This window comes from Mustela erminea, chromosome 5 (genome assembly GCF_009829155.1).
Source record: "Mustela erminea isolate mMusErm1 chromosome 5, mMusErm1.Pri, whole genome shotgun sequence".
Lineage (NCBI taxonomy): Eukaryota > Metazoa > Chordata > Mammalia > Carnivora > Mustelidae > Mustela > Mustela erminea.
Genome location: NC_045618.1, coordinates 46,344,443 through 46,367,901, shown reverse-complemented (window position 1 = coordinate 46,367,901; position 23,459 = coordinate 46,344,443). Strand labels below are relative to the sequence as shown.

At 36.8% G+C, this 23,459-nt stretch overlaps 1 protein-coding gene across 3 annotated transcripts in view; it reads left to right on the top strand.

Annotated features, from left to right (window-relative positions):
- The window catches only part of CLPX (caseinolytic mitochondrial matrix peptidase chaperone subunit X), a 43,780-nt gene that overhangs the window by 4,845 nt on the left and 15,476 nt on the right, over positions 1-23,459 (top strand). For 2 of the 3 annotated variants that reach the window (XM_032342878.1, XM_032342881.1), the window contains exons 2-6: positions 8,725-8,885; positions 9,869-9,986; positions 16,792-16,946; positions 18,468-18,627; positions 20,219-20,260. In XM_032342878.1, the coding sequence (XP_032198769.1) occupies positions 8,725-8,885; positions 9,869-9,986; positions 16,792-16,946; positions 18,468-18,627; positions 20,219-20,260 (636 nt within the window). The remainder of the gene's footprint in view (positions 1-8,724; positions 8,886-9,868; positions 9,987-16,791; positions 16,947-18,467; positions 18,628-20,218; positions 20,261-23,459) is intronic. The other variant, XM_032342879.1, reaches the window with a different exon arrangement.

Genomic DNA, 23,459 nt, shown 5'->3' with positions numbered 1-23,459 from the left:
CTCTGCCTGCCTCTCTGCCTTCTTGTGATCTGTGTCTGTCAAATAAATAAGTAAAATCTTTAAAAAAAATAAAAAATAAAAACAGCTGCTCTAAAACTCAGAACGTTTTATTTGTATGACAAAAGTTTTGTAAATGGTTTAGCTTTTAACCATCTTCTCTTGTTGCTGCCAACTATTCTTTCGAAATATACTTTACAGAAGTACTTCCCTTTTTTTTTTTTTTAAAGATTTTATTTATTTATTTGAGAGAGAGACAGTGAGAGAGAGCATGAGCGAGGAGAAGGTCAGAGGGAGAAGCAGACTCCCCATGGAGCTGGGAGCCCGATTCAGGACTCGATCCTGGGACTCCGGGATCATGACCTGAGCTGAAGGCAGTTGTCCAACCAACTGAGCCACCCAGGCGTCCCACCTCCCTTTTATTATAGGGGTTTTTCTCCTGGGGTCCACAGGCCTCCAGTGTGTCCAGAGGGATAGAATTCATAAGTTGTTAATTTTATTTTCACTAATCACTAACTAAAATGTAGTATTTCCTTCAATTTTGAATGGAGGCAACAACCCACAGTAGTATTTGCAGTATCTGTGAATTTGTCACCAATCAAAATCACAGATATTTTCTTACCGCATTACAGTTGTGCGTATCTCAAGGTACTGTTGTGTATACTTTACACTACTTTGAGATCATGGTAGTTATTTAAAAAGCTGTTAAGGGGGCACCTGGGTGGCACAGTCTGTTATGCATGAGCCTTTGGCTCAGGTCAACCTCTTTATCCATTCATCTATTGTTGGACACTTGGGCTGCTTTCGTAGTTTGGTTATTGTAAATAGTGCTACAATAAAACTAGAGGTGCATATATCCATTTGAATTAGTGTCCTTGCATTTTTTTGGTAAACACCCAGTAGTAGTGGGTACTGGATCATAGGGTAGTGCTATTTTTAATTTTTTGAGGGAACTGCATACTGTTTTCCACAGTGGCTGTACCGGTTTGTATTTCCACCAGCAGCGTAGAGGGTTCCTTTTTCTCCAAATCCTTGCTAACGCCTGTAGTTTTCTTGGGTTTTTGATTTTAGACATTTGACAGGTGTGAAGTGATCTCATCGTAGTTTTGATTTAATTTCCCTGATGATGACTTATATGGAGCATCTTTTTGTGTGTGTATTGGCCATCTGGATGTCGTCTTTGGAGAAATGTCTGTTCATGTGTTTTGCCCATTTTTTAAATTATTCATTTATTTGACAGAGATCACAAGTAGGCAGAGAAAAGGGGAAGCAGCCTCCCCACTAAAGCAGGCTCCCCGCTGATCAGAGAGCCCAATGCAGAGCTCCATCCCAGGACCCTGGAATCATGACCTGAACCGAAGGCAGAGGCTTTAACCCACTGAGCTACCCAGGCACTCCTGTTCTGCCCATTTTTAAATTGGATTATTTATTTTTAGTCTTGAGTTGTATCTGTTCTTTATATATTTTAGATATGAACCCTTTATCAGTATGTGATTTGGGAATGAAAATCTTCTCCCATTCATCAGGTTGCCTTTTAGTTTTGTTGATTATTTCCTTCACTGTGCAGAAACTTTTATTTTGATGCAGTCCCAATAGTTTATTTTTGCTTTTATTTCCCTTGCCTCAGGAGACATGAGAAATGTTGCTATGGCTGATGTCAGAGAAATTATTGCTTGTGCTCTTCAAGGATTTTTATGGTTTCAGGTCTCACATTTAAGTGCTTAATCCATTTTGAATTTACTTTTGTGTATGGTGAAAGAAAGTGGCCCAGTTTCATTCTCTGAAGTGTTGCTGTTCAGTTTTCCCAATACCATTTGTTGACTGTCTTTTTCCCATTTTGTGTCCATTCCTGCTTTATTGAAGATTAATTGACCATATAATTTGGGTTTATTTCTGGGTTTTCCATATTGATCTAAGTATTTCTTTTTATGTCAGTACCATACTGTTTTAATTATTGCAACTTTGTAGTATAACTTAAAGTTTGGAATTGTGATACCTCCAGTTTTCTTTTTCTTTTTAAAGATTTCTTTGGTATTTGGGGTCTTTTGTGGTTCCACAAAATTTTAGGACTGTTTGTTTTAGTTCTTTGAAAAATGTTGTTGATATTTTGATAGGGATTGCGTTAAATCTGTAGATTGCTTTGGGGTAGTATGGACGTTTTAATAGTATTCTTCCAACCCATGAGTGTTTTTTAGTTTTCAGAGTATAGGTCTTTTCAGCTCTTTGGTTAAGTTTATTCCTAGATATTTCATTGTTTTTGGTGCAATTGTAAATGGGATTTTTTTTTTTAATTAAACTCTCTGCTGCTTTTTTTTTCCCCCCAAAGATTTTATTTGCTTATTATTTTTTTTTTTTTTTTTTTAAAGATTTTATTTATTTTTCAGAGACAGAGGGAGAGAGCGCGAGCGAGCACAGGCAGACAGAGAGGCAGGCAGAGGCAGAGGGAGAAGCAGGCTCCCTGCCGAGCAAGGAGCCCGATGTGGGACTCGATCCAGGACCCTGAGATCATGACCTGAGCTGAAGGCAGCTGCTTAACCAACTGAGCCACCCAGGCGTCCCTTATTTGCTTATTTTGTTGGTGGCAGGGGGTAGCACAAGCAGGGGGAGCAGGAGAGGAAGAAGCAGGCTCCTTGATAAGCTGGGAACCTGGTGAAGGGCCCCATCCCAGGACCCAGGATCATGACTCAAACTGAAGGCAGACATTTAACCAACTGAACCACGCAGGCACTCCTGCTGCTTCGTTTTTTAGCATACAGGGAGGGCTACAGCAGATTTCTGTACATTGATTTAGTATCCTGTGACTTTACTGAATTCATTTATCTGTTCTAGCTTTTTGGTGCAGTCTTCAGAGTTCTATATATTTAGTATCAGGTCTTCTGCAGATAGAGTTTTACTTTTTTACCAGTTTGGATGCATTTTATTTATGTTGTCAAATTGCTACAGCTAGGACTTCCAATACTGTGTTGAATAAAAGTGGTAAGAGTGGACATCACCTTAGGGGAAAAGCTCTTAGTTTTTCACCATTGAGTATGATGTTGGCAAAAAGCAGATTTTAAAAATATTTTGATAACTACTTCAAATTGGTTTCCTTTGTTATGTATTTTATTCTGTACATTTAAAAACATTATTTTGAGAAGGGGTCCATAAATACACTTTACCAGACTCCCAAAGGAGTTCATGGCACAAAAAATGTTTCAGACTTCTAATGACTACAGTGATTTCTGTGAAGATTGTATAACCTCGATGAGTAAGTAATCATTTAAACTGTTCAGTATGGTGGCTTAAAAGGTGTAGTTCCCTGGGATGCCTAGGTGGCTTAGACGGTTGGGTGTCTGCCTTTGGCTCAGGTCATGATCGTGCAGTCTGGGATCAAGCCCAGTGTCGGGCTCCTTGTTTGGCGGGGACCCTGCTTCTCCCCCTGCCTGCCGCTCCCCCTGCTTGTGCATGCGTGCTCTCCCTCTGTCAGATAGATAGATGGATTGATTGATTGATTGTGGTTCCCAAGGTTGCTTGGGTGATTCAGTTGGTTGAGTGTCTGACTCTTGTGTTTTGGCTCAGGTCGTGATCTCAGGGTTTGGATTGATCCCCTTGTGGGGTTCCGTGCTCACTGGGGAGTCTGCTTGAGATTCTTTCTCTGCCTCTCCCTCTGCCCCTCCCCCTGCTTGCGTGCACCATGCTTTCTCTTTCTAAAATAAATAAATCTTTTTTTTTTTTTTAAAGATTTTTATTTATTTATTTGACAAAGAGAGACAGCGAGGGAGCACAAGCAGGGGAGGGAGAAACAGGAGTAGGGAGCCCAATTCGGGGCTCAATCCCAGGACTCCGGGATCACGACCCAGGCTTAAGGCAGACGCCCAATGACTGAGACACCCAGGCACCCCTAAAATAAATACATCTTAAAAAAAAAAAAAATGTAGTGCCCAGACCATCATCATTAGTATAACCTGGCAATTTGTTAGAAATAAATTCTTTGGTCCAACTTCAGCCCTTCTGAGTCAGAACCAGGGAATATTTCTTGCAGTCTGTTTTTCTGTTTGTTTGTTTGTTTTGTTTGTTTGTTTTTTGTTTTTTGTTTTTGCAGTCTGTTTTATTTTAACAAGCTCTTCAGGTAATTTTGGTGCATGCTCAAGTTTGAGAAGCATTGGTGTAGTATTTATGGCATCTTCTTGGTACAGCCCATAGATTACAGAACGTTGAAACTGCATCAGGGCTAGCAAAGAAATTTTTTTTTTTAAAGATTTTTGTCTATTTAAAAGAATGAGTGAGACAGAGAACATGAGCAGGGAGAGGGGGAAAGAGCACTGATTTTTTTTTTTTTCTATTCAGAATAAGTAGACTTTAAAAGGCTCATGTTCATAATTTTTATTTCTCTTAAATTCCTGAAGATAATTTCCTTTCAGCTTATTTTCTAATAACATTAGATATTGTAAATTGATAAACAGTGTTTTGAAAGATATATTTTATTGTAAATGGGATATAATACACTGTGATACTTCAAGATTAAGTTTTATTTATTAAGATTTTATTTATTTGTCAGAGAGAGCGTGTGCACACAAGCAGGGGGAAGCAGCAGGCAGAGGGAGAAGCAGGCTCCCTGCTAAGCAAGGAGCCCGGTTTGCGACTCCATCCTGGGCCGCTGGGATCATGACCGAAGCCAAAGGCAGACGCTTATGGGACTGAGCCATCTAGGCATACCAGGGTTAAGTTTTATTCTAAAACATATAAGTGCAAATAGTCTTATGTAAAGCTTGTTGTAATTGTAGTTTTCTTTGTGAATACATTGTAAAGTTTCAATAAAAAGTTACATTTGTTACGTAGATTATAATAAATTATTCTATTCTGCCATTCATACTGATTGATGGATATTTTCTTTTTTCCATTTTTTAAAAATTTGAATTCCATTAATTAACATATAATCTATTGGTTTCAGAGGTAGAGGTCATTGTTTCAACACTCTTATGTAATACCCAATGCTCATTACATTGTGTCCTAAATGTTTATCACCCAGTTACCTCATCTTCCTACCTCCCTCCCTTCCAGCAACCTTCAGTTTGTCTCCTTTTTAAAAATTTTTTATATTTTATTTATTTATTTGACAGAAATCAACAGAGGGAATACAAGCAGGGGGAGTGGGAGAGGGAAAAACAGGCTTCCCACTGAGCAGAGAGCCTGATGTTGGGCTCCTGGGATCATGACCTGATCCGAAGGCAGATGCTTAATGAACTGAGCCACCTGGGTGCCCCATTCAGTTTGTTTCCTATGATTAAGAATTTCTTAGAGTTGGTCTCTCTCTCCGGTTTTGTCTTGTTTTATTTTTTCCTCCCTTCCCCTATGACCCTTTTTTTTGTTTCTTAAATTCCACACATGAGTGAGGTCATGTGATAATTGTGTTTCTCTGATTGACTTATTTCAATTTGCATAATATCCTCTAGTTCTACCCATGTTGTTGCAAATGGCAGGATTTCATTTTTTTTTTTTAAAGATTTTATTTATTTATTTGACAGAGAGAGATCACAAGTAGGCAGAGAGGCAGGCAGAGAGAGAGAGAGGAGGAAGCAGGCTCCCTGCCGAGCAGAGAGCCCAATGCGGGACTCGATCCCAGGACCCTGAGATCATGACCTGAGCCGAAGGCAGCGGCTTAACCCACTGAGCCACCCAGGTGCCCCAGGATTTCATTTTTTTGATGGCTGAGTAGTATTCCATAATTTATGGATGTTTTCAAACACACATAAAATAGAACAAGGGAGACCTAAATACCCATCACCCAGCCTTAGTGTCCATTAACTTTCTGTATTCTTGATTTCATCTGTTCTTTCCCCCATTACTGTTTCTAGATTTGCTTTTTAGATTGACAGTCTTTAAACCATATTATGTCCTTGGAAAAACATTAACGTGTAGCTTAAAATTCATGAACTACCTTAAATCTCATTCTAATGAGAGTAATGGCTATCATTTACTGCAAAAAAAAAAAAAAAGGAAATGTTACACTTGAGAAAATTTGAAATGTTTTTTGAAAACATCACTTAAGAAAACATCAAATGTAGTTTATTTTTTTAATATTAATTTCAAGTTTAATAGTGTTAAGAAAAATTTTCCAGCCTGTGAATTAAGGACTAGTATGTCATAAACCTTAATCCTTTTTTAGTGCTGCTTGTGAATTTATATAGAGATGAGACTATTTATTTATATCTTTCCTGATAAGTTTGATGTTTTTACTTTTGTGTTTTTTGGGATTAGAGATGTGCTAGGGCAATAAATGGCTTAAAAAAAACAAAAAAACCTCGTTCTAGGGTGTCTGGGTGGCTCAGTGGGTTAAGCCTCTGCCGTCGACCCAGGTCATGATCTCAGGGTCCTGGGATGGAGCCCCACATCGGACTCTCTGCTCAGCGGGGAGCCTGCTTCCCCTTCTCTCTCTGCCTTCCTCACTGCCTACTTGTGATCTCTCTCTCTCTGTGTCAAATAAATAAATAAAATCTTAAAAAACAAAACAAAACCTAGTTCTAACAGTGTACACAAATGTGTTGGAAAACTGGAGTTAATAAAAATCAGTCAGTTATATAACTAAGCAGTTGCTTTTGAATAGTTTGCAGGACACTATTTATTTTGTTCATTTCTTTTTTTTTTTTTTTTTTAAGAGGGAGAGGGAGTGGGGAGGGGTAGAAGAGAGAGAGACCGAATCTTAACTTACACTCCATGCCCAGCACAGGGCCTAGTGCAGGGCTCAATCTCACAACCCTGAGACACTGACCTGAGCTGACGTAGAGAGTCAGATGTTTAACTAACTGAGCCACCCAGCTGCCTCTTAGAGGACATAATTTTAAACCAGTTTTTGTGTTTGGATACAATGTGTACATCTGTGCATAATCTCTTAAAAGACCTAACAGGTATAGAAATAAAAATTTAAAGCCGGAGTTGAGAATTTTGCAGGGAGTAAAATGAGGGAGATAAAATTAGTTTTTTAAATTTATTTAACTATCAACTTTAAAACCTTGCCCCCTTTTTGTTACTACCTGCTAACCGCTAACCGTGCTCTGATACTGCTAGGAAACTTTCTTCTTTGGCTATTCATTAAGATTCATTAATGTATATTAGCTTATGCAGGGTTGTGAGTAGTCCTACAGTACTCAGTACTGAAACCTGTGGAATTTTGTTTAACCTAAGACCATTTGATATTCTTGTGTGGGGAACATGCTTGGGAAATGCTGCCTTAGAATATGCAGTGTGGGGGCGCCTGGGTGGCTCAGTGGATTAAGCCGCTGCCTTGGGCTCAGGTCATGATCTCAGGGTCCTGGCATCGAGTCCCGCATCGGGCTCTCTGCTCAGCAGGGAGCCTGCTTCCCTCTCTCTCTCTGCCTGCCTCTCTGTCTACTGTGATCTCTCTCTGTCAAATAAATAAATAAAAATCTTAAAAAAAAAAAGAAAAAAAAAAGAATATGCAGTGTGACTCTTCTGCCACTGTCTGATTTATTTAGGAATTTATTTTGTATTAATATGAGAAAAACCAGGGATCAGCCAACTGATTCCATGGACCAAAGCTGGCAACACCCATTTGTTTATGTATTGTTTGTTTTCATGTTACGGAGTAGTTAGAACTGAGACTACAAGGCCCAGAAAGCTGGAAATACTTATTATCCTGGTCCTTTACATAAAAAGTTTGCCATAGAAGTCAGTGATTAACCTTTACCTTTTTAATAAGTTTAACTTCCAATATGGTAAAAGGTTAAAAAGTTGAAAGTAGGGGCACCTGATGGCTCAGTAGGTTAAAGCCTCTGCCTCCAGCTCAGGTCATGGTCCCAGCGTCAAGTCATTCTCCCAGGGTCCTGGGATGGAGCCCTGTATCGGGCTCTCTGCTGAGTGGGGAGCCTGCTTTCCCCCTTTCTCTGCCTACTTCTGATCTCTTTCTGTCAAATAAACAAAATCTTCAAAAAAAAAAAAAGTTGTAAGTATAGTGGTTGTACAATATTCACTGAATTGAGTTTTTTTTTTTATAGGATTGAAACATTTCATTTAAATAGTTTAATCAACAGTCCATAACCTTTTAAAGAACATTTGAAGTTTCTTTTCATTGTTGCATATATTACCCCCAGTAGTCAGAAACAGCTAAGAGTTTATGTCAGTTGCTTACTTTCATTGGTAGAAATACTGTAAGAATAAGAATATATGGTATAAATGGCCTTTTTCCCCTGCAGGTGAGACGATGTTGAGCTGCTTATCTCACATACTTTCAAAGAGCCACTCATTGTTAGAACCTGGGTGGTCTTTCCTCATTTCCAAACAACAGGCCCAAACTGAAACATCTTTATTTACCTGGAATCTGTAGGCCCAGGTCTGGCCTATTTTTTTTTTTTTTTAAAGATTTTATTTATTTATTTGACAGACAGAAATCACAAACAGGCAGAGAGGCAGGCAGAAAGGGAGGGAGGAAGCAGGCTCCCTGCTGAGCAGAAAGCCCGACTTGGCTCAATCCCAGGACCTGGGATCACTACCCGAGCCTAAGGCAGAGGATTTAACCCACTGAGCCACCCAGGCGCCCCATGTCTGGCCTATTTTTACGGGGGCTTTGCCTTTGATGGTGTTACTATTTTCTCTACCATTTTGTTACTACTGCTGTGAAAACTAAAGCTTTTTCAACCTTCTTTATACTTAAGGAACATTTGTTTTCAGGGAATTTATTGAAGTCATATTAATATTTGATGTGTAGACTAATAAATTTCATTGTATTTCCAGGTATCACTTGTGGTCGCATTCATATACCCGTTTTAGGAAGGCTTGGGACCTTTGAAACTCAGATTCTACGAAGAGCTCCCTTTAGAACCTTTACAGAAACACCAGCATACTTTGCATCAAAAGATGGGATAAGTAAAGATGGCTCTGGAGATGGAAATAAGGTATTTAAATGTTGATGTCTATATACATATTTGAGTTCTTCCCTTCAAGCAATTGAATGTAATAATAGTATTCTCTGTTCTGTCAGTTTTTATGTTTTCTGTAGGAAATATGAAATATATAAAATGATATGAAGAATTTTATGTAATTATATTTTGTGTTTTAGTTTCAACCATAAAAGTTTTATAAGCATTGCACTTAGCAGTAGGTAAAATTCCCAACACTCCAAAGTAATAAAGAAGCTACATTAAGTAATCTTTGCAGTCAGCGCTCTGTAGGAGTAAATTAGGAATAGCCATCCTTTCCTGCTTTCACACAACTCTAAACAATTCATGGTAGTATAAACCCCACTTCATTCTCTGCCTAAAAATTTTGGTATCTATCTCAATGTTGGATTACTCTGTAGTTAGCAAGTAGGTGATAGGTGATTGTATTGGGTCAGTGAATTATTATCAGTTTTATTATGAGAATTTCACTAACATTCGAGTTAATGTTATATGCAAGACAAAATGCTAGGTGCTTTCCTATCTACACTTAATCCTAACAGTGATTCTTTAAAGTATGTAAAATTATCCCCATTTTAGAGATGAGTAAAGTTAGATTCAAGGAAGTTAGGAGTCACTACTTATCATGATAATAACTCCCAATTCGATTTCACTGAAATGTACTTGACCTGTAGTAACTTTTTTTTTCGTAGTGTTTATTGAGTCATGGAAAGAAATCTGTTTATACATGCTGGGTCATACTATTTGAAGAAGAAATACAGATAAATATATGTGTTTACTAGACTGGTTTTATTGTTCTGGTAAATAGATCTTTGATACCAATGGTAGCAGAGATATAAACTGTACTAATAATTCCATTCTAGAAATTATGAAAATTGTAAGATTAATTACAACCTATCTTGCTTATATTTAAGTTACATGTAAAATGGTTTCTGAAAGTAATATTGACATTCTCTCTTTGTCTCCCCTGCTAACATTAGAAATCAGCAAGTGAGGGAAGCAGTAAAAAATCAAGCTCTGGGAATTCAGGGAAAGGTGGAAACCAGCTGAGGTGTCCTAAGTGTGGCGACTTGTGCACTCATGTAGAGACCTTTGTGTGTAAGTATTGCTTCTGTTCTTTTTCTCTACCTTGTCTATAAATCATAGACTGCATAGAAATATATCAGTTATATAAGCCAGAGTAATGTTCTTTCTGAACATTACTGATTCTCTCTTATGTTCACCAGATAACTAAAAATCCCAGGACTAGTAATACTTTGCATGGCGGTATAAGAAATAATTTAAGCAAACTATTTGCTTCTTTATTTTGTGTGTGTGTGTGTTTATTTCAAATTTTGAATTTTGTGAGTATTATGTTAAGCTGTAGGAGAACCAAGACTTACTTATTTAGTTTATTACTCTATACTTGAAATAACCCATTGAGTATCTCATATTGTCAGATAGGTCAGTCATTTACACATTAAGGTATTTTTCCTCTATGAGTAACCACAGGAGCCAAGCCCTCAATTCTAGAAAGTGTATGATAATTATGAATGATTCAGACACCAAGAGAAAGAAGAAATCAACAGTCCTACTTCTGCTGTTAGTGTCAGTGCCTCTCTCTGGATACAAAGATGCTACTACATGTCTTTTGTTTCATGAATCAGATAACTCATTTCCTACATGATCAGAGTTACTGGTAAGGATTCAGGAGTAAATTACATTGTACTACCATGTCAGCCTTCCCATATAGTCGAACTGTGAAAAGGTCAATAGTGGGGTTTGGCACAAGTTTCAGTTTCTCATGATTAGCTGGAGAGAACTCTCTGTATTCTAACCCAAATATTAAGACTTCAGTTACAGTTTCACATTTATCATTAATATTAATTGGCCAATATATGAAAAAAAATACTGTTATATGCAGCATGGTTTTACAGTTTTGGAAAGACTTTTAAAGTAGTTCCATTCTAGGGGCGCCTGGGTGGCTCCTTGGGTTAAAGCCTCTGCCTTCGGCTCAGGTCATGATCCCAGGGTCCTGGGATCGAGCCCTGCATTGGGCTCTCTGCACTGCAGGGACCCTGCTTCTCCCCTTACCCTCTCTCTTTCTGCCTGTCTGCCTGCTTGTGATCTCTGTCTGTCAAATAAACAAATAAAATATTAAAAAAAAATAAGTTCCATTCTATAGGTAGAATGTTTGAGATTCTCTTCATGGTGTTGCCTTGCAAGAGAGCAAAGAGAAGAATCAGTTTCAATGAAAACTAATTTGGTTGCAAAATAAAATGAAAGAACAGGATGTTATGATTTCCAAATAACGTTTGCTATTAACAAATTTGGTGTGAAATAATAGAACTCTAAGAGGTCTGAGAATTGTTCAGTTCATAGTGGCAGTGTCATATTAACAGATTTTAATCAAGAGTTTTATCTTTTTTGGGGCGCCTGGGTGGTTCAGTTAAGCATTTGCCTTCAGCTCAGGTCATCTCAGGGTCCTGGGATCGAGCCTCATGCCCAGCTACCTGCTTAGCAGGTATCCTCCCTCACCTTCTCCCTCTGCCACTCCTCCTGCTTGTGCTCTCACTCTCTCAAATAAATAAATAAATAAAATCTTAAAAAAAAAAGTTCATTCTCTTTTTTCTTCCAGAGAAAGATTTCAGTCTTTGTAGATTGAAATCTTTCCTTAGAGTAAACTTTCCTTAAAGTAAACCTTAGAGCAAACTTTCCTTAGAGTAAAAAAGGAGAAACTAATATTTAATAAATGCCAGTATGTACAGTTTTATTCTCACAGTCTTATTTCTGTCAGGACAAAAAAATGAGAGTATCCTCATTTTTATAAGTGAAGAAGCTAAGATTTAGCAAGTTTAACTCATCCAAGGTCACAGAGCAGTGATTTGCTATTCAGAAGTTCCTATCCCATACTTTCCCCCCCTAACATTTATGCATTTATTTGAGTGAGAGAGAGAGCACACAAGCAGGAGGGGCAGAGGGAGAAAGAGAGAGAATCTCAAGCAGATTCTGTGCTGAGCACAGAGCCTGATGCGGGGCAGTCTCATGACCGTGAGATCACATCCTGAGCCAGAACAGAGTCTGGATGCTTAACCGATTGCACCATCCAGGAGCCCCTCTCTCATACATTTTTAGCAGCTAGAATTGTCTAGGGTTAAACTGGCTCCTATTGAGATTAAATTTATTTTCCTTTTACATGGTGTTTTCAAAATTTGGTGGGTTGTATTAATCATTGAGAGTGGTTGTTAAACATGTAGGTTCTCTCTTTCCCTAGAGATGAGATTCTCTAGATGTTGAGTGGTATCCTAGAATATGTATGTTTAACAATGAGACCAAGTGGGCGCCTGGGTGGCTCAGTGGGTTAAGCCGCTGCCTTCGGCTCAGGTCATGATCTCAGGGTCCTGGGATCGAGTCCCGCATCGGGTTCTCTGCTCCGCGGGGAGCCTGCTTCCTCCTCTCTCTCTCTCTGCCTGCCTCTCTGCCTACTGGTGATCTCTCTGTGTCAAATGAATAAATAAAATCTTTAAAAAAACAAAAACAAAAACAATGAGACCAAGTGTGGGAAAAACTCTAATGTTATTTAATCAACTCAAGGCTGAGGTTGTTTCCTTTGGGAATTCTAATTGGGGAGGTGGAATGTGGGAGTAGAGAATGGAGAAGAAAAAAAGAAGAGTAGGGATACTTAGAGATAATTTAGTAAGCCAACATCTGTTGAGACAGCCACTAATAGGGTCCTGAAAATAAACACAGATGAACATGACACTATCCTGTCCTCTGGAACTTTACTGCATGGGAGTGATAGGCCCCCAACAATGAGATATGGCCCCCCTGTCTTGATTTTTCTGACCCATAATATAGGTCTCTTTTGAAAGCTGAGGATCTTCTTTGTCTACTCACTGAAAATTGAAGAGTTTTGTTGAAGCGCAAGTTATTCCTTTTGTTTGAATCTACATTTATTTGGTTATTGGCTCATAAACATCTTTTTATGTACTTTTTGATCTTTTATCTTTTTTTGTCGTTGAGTTAGAAGAAAGAATTCTTATTCTGAGTACTAGACCTTTATCCAGAGATTTGATTTAAATATTTTTTCTTATTCCGTAGGTAGTTCTTTCCTTTTAAATACTGTATAGCAGGAGTCAGCCAACTTTCACTATGAAAGACCAAATAGTAAATATTTTAGGCTTTGTGGGCCCTGTAGTCTGTGTTGTCCTGTGCTGTTAAAATGGGAAGCAGTCAGAGACAATGTGAATCAATGAGGTTCGCTGTGTTCCTTTAAAATTTTGCATATAGACACTGAAATTTGAATTTGTTTTTTTTCCCGAAGTGTAAAAACTATTAGCTCATGGACCTTTCTGTATATATTCCACCTCACAAGTATATTTGTAGTGATTTTTATGTTCTTTTACTGCGGTATTACTCTTGTTTGACTTTGTTGAAATAAAATACCATTTTTATAGGTAGCAATATGATGCATAGAAAATCATCAGAAATTGAAATAATAATATCTAAGATTTTTTCTTTTTAGAGAGAGTGAGAGCAGAGAGAGCACAAGTGGGGAAAGGGAGAGAGTGAGACTTTTAAGCAGGCTCCACCCTCAGCATGGAGCCTGACTAGGGCTCCCATCTCACGACCCTGAGATCAAATCAAGAGTCAGACGCTTAACCAACTGAGCTACCCAGGCTTACCCATATCTAAGAAATTTTTTATTATAAGTACTCATATATACTGTTCTTTAGGTATTTTTGCCTTTTAAGTAACTTGTCAAACATGAATAGTTTCCTCACTTCTATTTAAGGTAGAACCTTTAGTTGTTCTTTATGTACATAGTATTTTTTGAAGGCTTACTGTACTTACATGTCTTATACAATAGGAATTAAACTTTTCTGTTTGGTTTAGAGATTTCGTGTTGGACCCCGAAACTTGTTAAAAGTCATGAACTTTCATTTAAACAAATCTGAGAAAGTTTTTACTGAGGTTGTCTTTTTGTTACACTATACAAGGGTGTCTACTGGGATTAGTATTCTGCATATGAAGGAATACAGTAGCATGCTTGTAGTAATCATTTAAAGGAAAGTGGTTTATTTATCCCCTGATAATTTAACAAAATTAGATTTTGCCACTTGTCTTCAGGAGTAAAAAATAAACATTGCAGTGCTCATTACTTTTTTTTTTCCAAAATAGCATTTTGATAAATAAAATTGAATGTGGGTATATGTTGAACATGTTTCATTGTAAAATTGATATTGTGATATTCGAGTAGGATGTAAACAACCCTTCTAAAGTAAGCAAAGAGGGATGCAATCTGTTTAGTCTCTTTCCCTTTGACCTAATTTCTTTAGAGAAATATTTTGTTCTTGTGTTTGCAAGCCAGATATTCCTGTCATTCAGCCTGAACTAGATCAGAGGCTTCTCTGCCCTTTAATCCTTGACTTGTTTACCATTAATAATAGCTGTAAAGTGATGCTTCCTTTTTAAAGTAAAGGCACTGACTATCTTTCCCATTGGTGGAGAATGATGATAAGGTATTGGGGTTTGTGTGAATCCAAGGTACTTGGAATAGCTTGGTCTTTTTCTTTAGTATTTGTAGGTGATCAGTACATAGAAAACATGGATGATCTCTCTTCTAGTTTAAAATTTGCTGCTAGGGGGACGCCTGGGTGGCTCAGTTGGTTAAGCAGCCTTCGGCTCAGGTCATGATCCCAGCGTCCTGGGATCAAGTCCCACATCGGGCTCCTTGCTTGGCAGGGAGCCTGCTTCTCCCTCTGCCTCTGTCTGCCTGTGCTCACTCCCCCCCCGCCCCCCGATAAATAAATAAAATCTTTAAAAAAAAAAAATTTGCTGCTAGGGGCACCTGGGTGTTGCTAGTCAGTTAAGTGGCTGCCTTCAGCTCAGGTCAGGATCCCAGCCAGGGTCCTGGGATGGAGCCGCATGTCGGGCTCTCTGCTTAGTGGGGAGTCTGCTTCTCCCTCTCCCTCTGTGCTCTTGTTCTCTCTCTCAAGTAAATAAATAAATAAAATAAAATAAAATAAAATTTCCTGATAGAATTTATCCAGAATGTAATTTTGATTAACTTTGTGTTTAAGAATATGTACATAAATATTAAATTGATTGACTTAATAGATTTATTTTTGAAATACAGAATTGTCTTTTTTTTTTTTAAGTTCGATTATTTCGTGAAGATACAGGTAGGTGTACTTACCAGTATAGTTTTTCTGGTAATCTATGGGTAGGTGGTTACAATATTTCCAAAGGAGAGATTCTCATAGTTTTATTTTTTTAATTCTTTAATTTAAATTCCATTTAATTAACATATACTGTATTATTAGTTTCAGAGGGTGAAATCAGTAATTCATCAGTTGTGTACGACACCCAGTTCTCATTCCATCAAGTACCCTCCTTAATGTCCATCACCCAGTTATCCCATACCCCCTACATACCTCTCCTCCAGCAACTCTCAGGTCATTCATTGTTAAGAGTCTCCTTATGGTTTTCCTCCCTCTGTTTTCCTTTTATTTTTCCTTCCCTTTCCCTATGTTCATCTGTTTTGTTTCTTAAATTCTACATACAAGTAAAATCATACGATATTTGTCTTTCTCTGTCTGACTTATTTCACTTAGCGTAATACCGTCTAGTTCTGTCTCACATCATTGCAAATGGCAAGATTTCATTCTTTTTGTTGGCTGAATAATATTCTGTGTGTGTGTGTGTGTGTGTAACATACCACATCTTTATCCATTCATCTGTCAGTGGACATCTGGGCTCTTATTTTGGCTATTGTGGACATTGCTGCTATAAACATTGGGGTGCACATACCCCTTCAGAGATTCTCATGGTTTTAAAAAATTATTTTTCTTTGCAGTTTTAGCTATCTAGTTAGATTACACAAAGGTAACATAAAAATGTATTACCCAGACCTACCAACATATAACTAATTCTTGTGTATCATTTGCTCTGTATCTGTTAGTAATCTGTGTGAGAGTCTCTTCTGTGCTTTCCAAGGTCCCTGGTTACATTGGTAGAGTTAAGCTTGGAGAAGATATAAGAATATATGTCCATATACCTGTATCCCATAGGTATGTTTTAGAAGGAGAGAGAAAAAAAGGAAATGACCTTTGGCTTAACACAGGATATTCTGTAGCTGATGCATTGATACTGAGGTAACCCTTTCACCCTCACTTTTATTTTTTAATTTTTCAAAATTTTTTGCCCTCACTTTTAATTGTTCCTATGTTGTTTTCAAAAGCTGTATGATTATCTTTAAGTCAATATGAGTGAGAATGTTATTTTGTTAGTTTCTTAATGGGTTTCAGGTCAAAGAAACAGGAACTAGTGGAGTTGTTAAAAAAATGAAAATAAGGAGGGCATGAAACAGTTTTATATATTTACCAAGTCATTTTTAAAAATGCTGATAGGTTTGAAAAGAACCCGAAGAACATATATATGTGTATATATATATTTTTTCCTCACATTTTTAGGGATTGAAATTGATTTCTCTCTTTTAACTTCTGTGTATATTTGAAATTTTTCATAAGAAAATCTTAGAAAAATAGAAGAATTTATTCATGATACTTTTCACATTTTCTTCATTCAAGTATCTCAGTAAAATAAATGATTAATATTTTTCTAGTGGTTATTTCTAAATTAAATTTAGTGAATGGAAGTTGAAAGAACATCAGCCAATCTTTTCTCTTAATAAAGTATATCACAAAATGAAAGAACCTAGTGGAAAACCAACAAAATGATTTACTGAACTCGTCTATTTGTATCATCTATCTTAGGTATAAACTAAGTTGTTTGTTGTAGCTAGTGGAGTGAATTACAGCCTACTTTTTGTCAAGTACATAGCTTTCATTTACCATGAGTCTGTTAGGTTAAACACTATTTAAATTATTTTTCCTTGGCTGACCTTTCTTTCCTTTTACAGCATCCACCCGTTTTGTGAAGTGTGAAAAATGTCACCATTTTTTTGTTGTACTATCTGAAGCAGACTCAAAGAAAAGCATAATTAAAGAACCTGAATCAGCAGCAGAAGCTGTAAAATTGGCATTCCAACAGAAACCACCTCCTCCCCCAAAGAAGGTATAAGTCTTAGCTTAGTCCTTTAAGCACTTTATCTTGAAAACATTTCATTGTTCTCCTCTCCTAATTTATATTGGATCTTAATACTAGTACCTAAACAAGTCTTAAACTCTTAATATGGACTATATCTGGTTCAATTCTTTTTGATACTTGAATTTTGATACTTTGAATTTAGGTATGGAGTCCATTGTCATGATTATGGCATTCAGTAACAATGAAATATAGTTGGATGATTAAACTAGTGTTAATACTAAATTAATCTAAAATTATATCCATAAAATGGAGCAGCTATGGATATATTTTTCTTAGTTTGGGCCCCTAAATAATACCAGCCTGCAATTTCTCCCATAAATTAGTGTACTTTATGATAAAGCAGCCTCAGTCTAACAGTGGAAGCAAGTAATTTTTTCATGACTTATGTGCCAGGGATGTCCTGTATAGTGCTCTGGCTTTTGTGGTGGGGGCTCCTTCCAAGAGTCTCAGATTGTGATCTGGCCATATGAAACATGGCAGAGTATATCACCCGCTCCATTGGCTACTTGCTTGCTTAGATTATTTCTTACCCTCTGCCTCAGTGTAGCTTTTTTCTGCTGTATTAAGACACCAGTGCATTTATCTCTACCTCCAAATGTGCTGTGGCAGATTTAATAATTCATGGATATAATTTGTGAGGAATCAGGATTTTAAAAAACTATAATAAAATGCATACGGTCAGCAACTAAAGAATTTGTCATGTAGAAATAAATAGTGTAATGAAAAATATAGCTATTAACCTTTATATCCTCCACTGATTTGTGTAGACTTTGGACATCAGAGTTCAAAAATAGGTAATTTAACTATTTTTGGAAGTTAAGTTAATTTCTATTTAGTAAACCCCAAGTTCCAGGCTGTTAGCAATATCCAACTATGAGACAGAGCTTTAGTTTCCAACAGTAAAGTTTTTTTGATTGCCATTTAGATAAATGAGTAGCTTTAAAGTTAATGCCTGAGAAAAAACTGTTTGTGAATATTCAACCATACGCATACGGGTAATGGCTTTAGTTTTATAATGCTTTTTTGAAAATGGTAGTTTTATAATATGTTATTTTTGTGAAGAATATTATTCCTATGTTTGAGAGAGGTATAGAAAGGATTTATTTTAATGATTTTACACTAATGGTGATATTGTTAGACCCATGGTGGCATATGTAGTTATTCTAAGTGACTTTAATAATTAACTTTTTAAAAAATTAGGATTAGGATTAATGGCATTGTGTACAGAATAGAAATTGACAGAACATTAGAAGAGTACAGTGATACTTTGCTAAGCTGAAGAACAAATGAATTGTGTTTTGTCCGCTTAGGTTTGGGGACTCTGAATCATTGTTACATAGATACCATGCACTATGGCCATAACCTTGGCATTTGTTTTTGATGAGCCTTTGTACAAATTTAAAACTGTAAACAAATGTGCTCAGTGCATAACTTAATGTGTGTGTGTGTGTGATAGCTCATAGTAATTAATTAATAACCATTTTTCAGATTTATAACTACCTCGACAAGTATGTTGTTGGCCAGTCATTTGCTAAGAAGGTGCTTTCAGTCGCTGTGTACAATCATTATAAGAGAATATATAACAATATCCCAGCTAATCTGAGACAGCAAGCAGAGGTTGAGAAGCAGACGTCATTAACACCTAGAGGTTAGTGTTTTGATAACTGACCAAAATGGTGATTACTGTGCTTAGAGGAAATACTTATTTGCAACTCCTTGCCTTTGTCCTAAAATGCTTTTAGTATAGTACAGCATTTTTTTTAAAAGTGCAGGCCTCTTTCCATTAGTGGATCATGAAATCATTCTGGTAGATTGCCAACAGCTTTTTTTTTTTTTTTTTTTTAAGGTTAATAGGGGTGAATAGAAAATAGCAGAATACATTAATTTGTAGTTACATATTCTTTCATAAAACTTTTATTTTCAGTCATATGTGCATGGGTTTTGAGTCACAGAGTAAAATGTATTTCTCAGTGAAAAATGTTTGAAAGTCACAAGAGTAGAGATTGAGACACCATCTTCGAATTGTAGACTTCACCACAACTAATTCCTCATGACTGAATCATCATGTGTCTTAGTCAGAGATATATGAAGATAGATGATAGATGATAGAGATATGTGAAGATAGAGATATATAGAAGATAGACAATAAGATCACAACATATCTCGCATTCTTTGCTTTTTAGGGCCCAGCTGCAGAGTATAAGGCAGATTTGCATAATTCTTATTAATAATAGATTCTAATATACCAATACATTTTATAATCTCAATTCACTGTAGATAATAATATGTTATATTAATAAAATGATAATTTTAAAAACTATGAATAGAGTAAAATGCAAATTTTTTAAGGTGTGTTTATTTTTAATTGGTGAGGAGCCCTGATTTCTTACTTAGGCCTATGATCTATCATTTTATTTTATTTATTTATTTTTAATTTTTTTTTTTTTAATTTATTTGAGGGAGAGAGTACAAGCAGGGGGAAGGAGGGGCAGAGGAAGCAGCACACTTCCCACTGAGCAGGGAGCCAGATGTGGGGCTTGATACTAGGAACCCGAGATTATGACCCAAGCTGAAGGCAGATGCTTAAACGACTGAGCCACCCAGACACCCCTGTAATCTATCATTTTACATTCTTTAAGTCATCATTTTATAATTTGAGGGAATTCTGAATAGTTACATATTATAAAAATATAGTATCTTTTGATTATTTTTGGTGACTCACTAGCTCACAGTTCACTTGTTGAACTTACTGTAAGATAGTTATGGTAGTATCAGTTTTTTATTTATAGAAAGTATAAGCCATAATAATGGAAGACATGGAATCTTCATGTTTATGGAATCCAAATAGCACTGTCTAGTCATGAAACAAAATGAAATTTTTCTGGTCCCTTCAGTCAGCAAATCAATGGTACTCCATTCTAGGTTGGGAAGGCAAATGGTGTGTTTATGGTATGAGGGATTTAAACTTTTGTTGAAGACTTAAATAAATACTACCCTTTTTAAAATACCACCTTAGTATTTGACAAGTGTGAATGTTAGCAATTGGACATCCATTGTTAATACATTTGGATTTCTTTAATATAGAAAGGATGTAACGTATAGATTCTTTCATACTGTGAAAAGCTACAAAAACAATGAACACATTCTTATGTATATTTGAAAGAGGGCAAGAAGTGAGATATTCCTTGTTTGTTCCTCTAAACTAAACAAATGCATATTTTCATGTTGTCGTTTCTTAGAGTTAGAAATAAGAAGACGGGAGGATGAGTACAGATTTACAAGTAAGTCACCTCTCCTCAGGTCCTCCTCTGGAATAATTCTTCCTTTTAACTCAATGAAGTATGTCAGCAGTAACAATGGTAGACCTCTATTTGCTCATGTATTACCAAGAAAGATAATTGTATGTTATATGAACATGTTTATGATACGTGGTATATTTTTATATATAACTTTGTAACAGTTTTTCATAGCTAATTTGTGTAGTTTGTGTATGTTGGGTTACTTCAGATATTTGTAACATAAACATCTTTTCTAAAGTGTGGTGCAGAGAAATAAAATACATACAGTTTTTCCTCTATAAATATAGACCTGCATGCATATTAACAGGAATAGTATTTTTTTTTAATCTGTAACTTGCTATTTTATCTTTTTTTCCCCCATACAGTTAGAGTTGGCCTGCTTATATGTACCAGAAATTTTAGGGGATGCAGGTTATCTTTTAGCTTTCCTTTACCAGAAACAGTTTTTATTTGTGTGTGTGTTTATGAAACCTGGATAGCCTTGCAAATTATGAATAAGCCTTAATTCACTGTTTCCAACCCTGGATTGCCCCTCTAAGCATCAGATGGTCTGATGGAGGGTATAGAAGGACCTGACCTTAAGGATTATGGCCATTCTGATGTCTTACACCCCTTCCTTTGGAGGTGGCTATGTAGTTGCTGCACAGATGGTAAAGGTTCATAAAAAGATTCACACAGCCTTTGTTTCAGTAATTAAAATAATGAACAAATAATGGATAAACCCCTGTAAACAGCTTTCACTTATACATTTGGTACTTTTGCCTTTGAACCAAGATATATTATTTTTAAAATTAATTAATTAATTTAGAGAGCGCAACTGACCTAGGGAGAGGCAGAGAGAGAGAGAGAGAGAGAATCTCAAGCAGGCTCCACAGCTAGCACGGAGCCTGATGAGGGGGTCAGTCTTTTGACCCTGAGATTATGACCTGAGCCAAAATCAAGTCAGACACTTAGTGGACTGAGCCACCTACCCTCCCCTGAGGAAAGATATTTTATATATCTATTATTTAAAGTATACTGTATATATATGGGAACGTAACTAGTTAATCAACTCTGGCATAAGAGCTATTACATGTAATAAAATTGCATTGTCTCTAGTAACACTTGAATTGTATGGAAATAATGATTATATCATACATCGTAGAGGAGCACCTAGGTGGCTCAGTTGGTTAAGTGTCTGCCTTCAGCTCAGGTCATGATCATGGAGTTCTGGGATCGAGCACCATATCATGCTCTCTGCTCAGTGGGGAGTCTGTTTCTCCCTCTGCCCTTCACCTTGCTCTCGTGCTGTCTGTCTCTCTCAAATAAAATCTTTAAATACAATGCAGTAAAATTAGATTATATATAAGATTATAAGATCTAAAAAATCTAAGTCTAAATCTAAAAAACTTTAAGGCCATGTATTTACATTTTCTAATTCAAAAATATAGTCAGTTGTTTTGTCAGTACTATATTCAAGGGGTCCTGGGTAGCCAAGTCAGTGAAGCATCTGCCTTGGGCTTACATCATGATCCTGGGATCAAGCCCCACATTGGGCTCCCTCTCCCTCTGCAGCTCCCCCTGGTTGTGCTCTTTCTCAGTCTTTCAAATAAGTAAATTAAAAAAAAAAAATTTTTTTTAAATATATGTATGTGTGTGTATATATATATATATACACACACACTACATTCGTAAATTTGGACAGATAGCTAGTGAAACTAGTATGAATTCGTAAAGAAAAATCTTTAGTGAGTAGTTTGAAAGAAATATATGTAGTGATTTAATGTAACTTAAATGGTAACAAGTACCAAAAGAACTTAGGTAAAAGCATTTTGTAATTATATACATTGAATGACTTGGGAAAGTAATATTTTGAAAGCTTAAATAGAATTTATTTTCATGTATAGTTTCATCTTGTTCTGGGGAGGGTTAGGTTCTAAAGTTAGGGCATTAGGGCAAAATGATACATAATCAAAATATTCTTTAAAGTTTCTTTTAGAAATCACATGTCAGAGATCAACGTATTACTCTCAGTAAGATTGATGGATTCTCCCATCATTGGAACATGTTTTTCTTCATTTGGGCACCAGATGAAACAGTTGACTTGCATTTGGGCTATGTTACACAAATACTTAAATATTAGAAAAATAGCAATACTGATAGAAAATTCTTCTATAACATTTATAAAACTCTGCCAGGCACAGTTCTAAGTATTTTACGTATTTTAACTGATTTAATCTTCCTAAAACTTGTGAGACAGAAACTATTATTTTCACACCCTTTTTATAGGTGGAAAACTAAAATGCAGAAATTTGAAGTAGTTTGTCCAGGGCCACATTGTCAGTGAGCTTCATGCAACCAACCATACACTGCTTACTCATTATAGAGAACTGCTCCTGCGTTGAGAGAAAAACAGACTAACTGAAAGGACAGGAAAGGTAGCTCAAGTTTACTCTGGAGTATATTTTAATGAAAGGAATGATGGACCCCCTGGGTGGCTCAGTAGGTAAAGCGTCTGCCTTCCAATCAGGTCATGATCCCAGGGTCCTGGGATCAGGCCTTCCATTGGACTCCCTGCTAAGCACAGAGCCTGCTTCTCCCTCTGCCCTTCCCCAGGCTCGTGCTTTCTCTCTCTCCCTCTCTCTGACAAATAAATAAATAAAATCCTAAAAAAAAAAAAAAAAGGAATGACAAACCTGTACTATTTATATTATTCCTCTTTGTTTTCTTTTTTCAAAAATTTTTATTTATTTGACAGAGTACAAGCAGGGGCAATGGCAGAGCAAGATGGAGAAGCAGGCCCCCTGCTGGGCGGGGAGCCTGACTGGGGGCTTGATCCTAGGACCCCAGGATCATGACCTATGTGGAAGGCAGGCACTTAACCTTCTGAGCCACCTAGGCAGTCCTAAATTATTCCTTTTATTATTATTATTTTTTTTTTAATTTAAATTAAATTGGATTCCCTGGGAGGCTCAGTCAGTTAAGCATCTGCCTTCTGGGGTCAAGCTGCACATCAGGCTACCCGCTCAGTGGAGGTGGGGTGAGGGTCATCGGTTTCTCTCTTGCCTTCTGCCCTTCACCCAACTTGTGCAAGCGTGTGCTCTCTCTCAAATAAATAAAATCTTTACCAGTTTTTTACTTAAATCATTGCTTAAGTTAAATACATTTATTCCGTGACTTCACTCTAGTTAATATGCTTTTT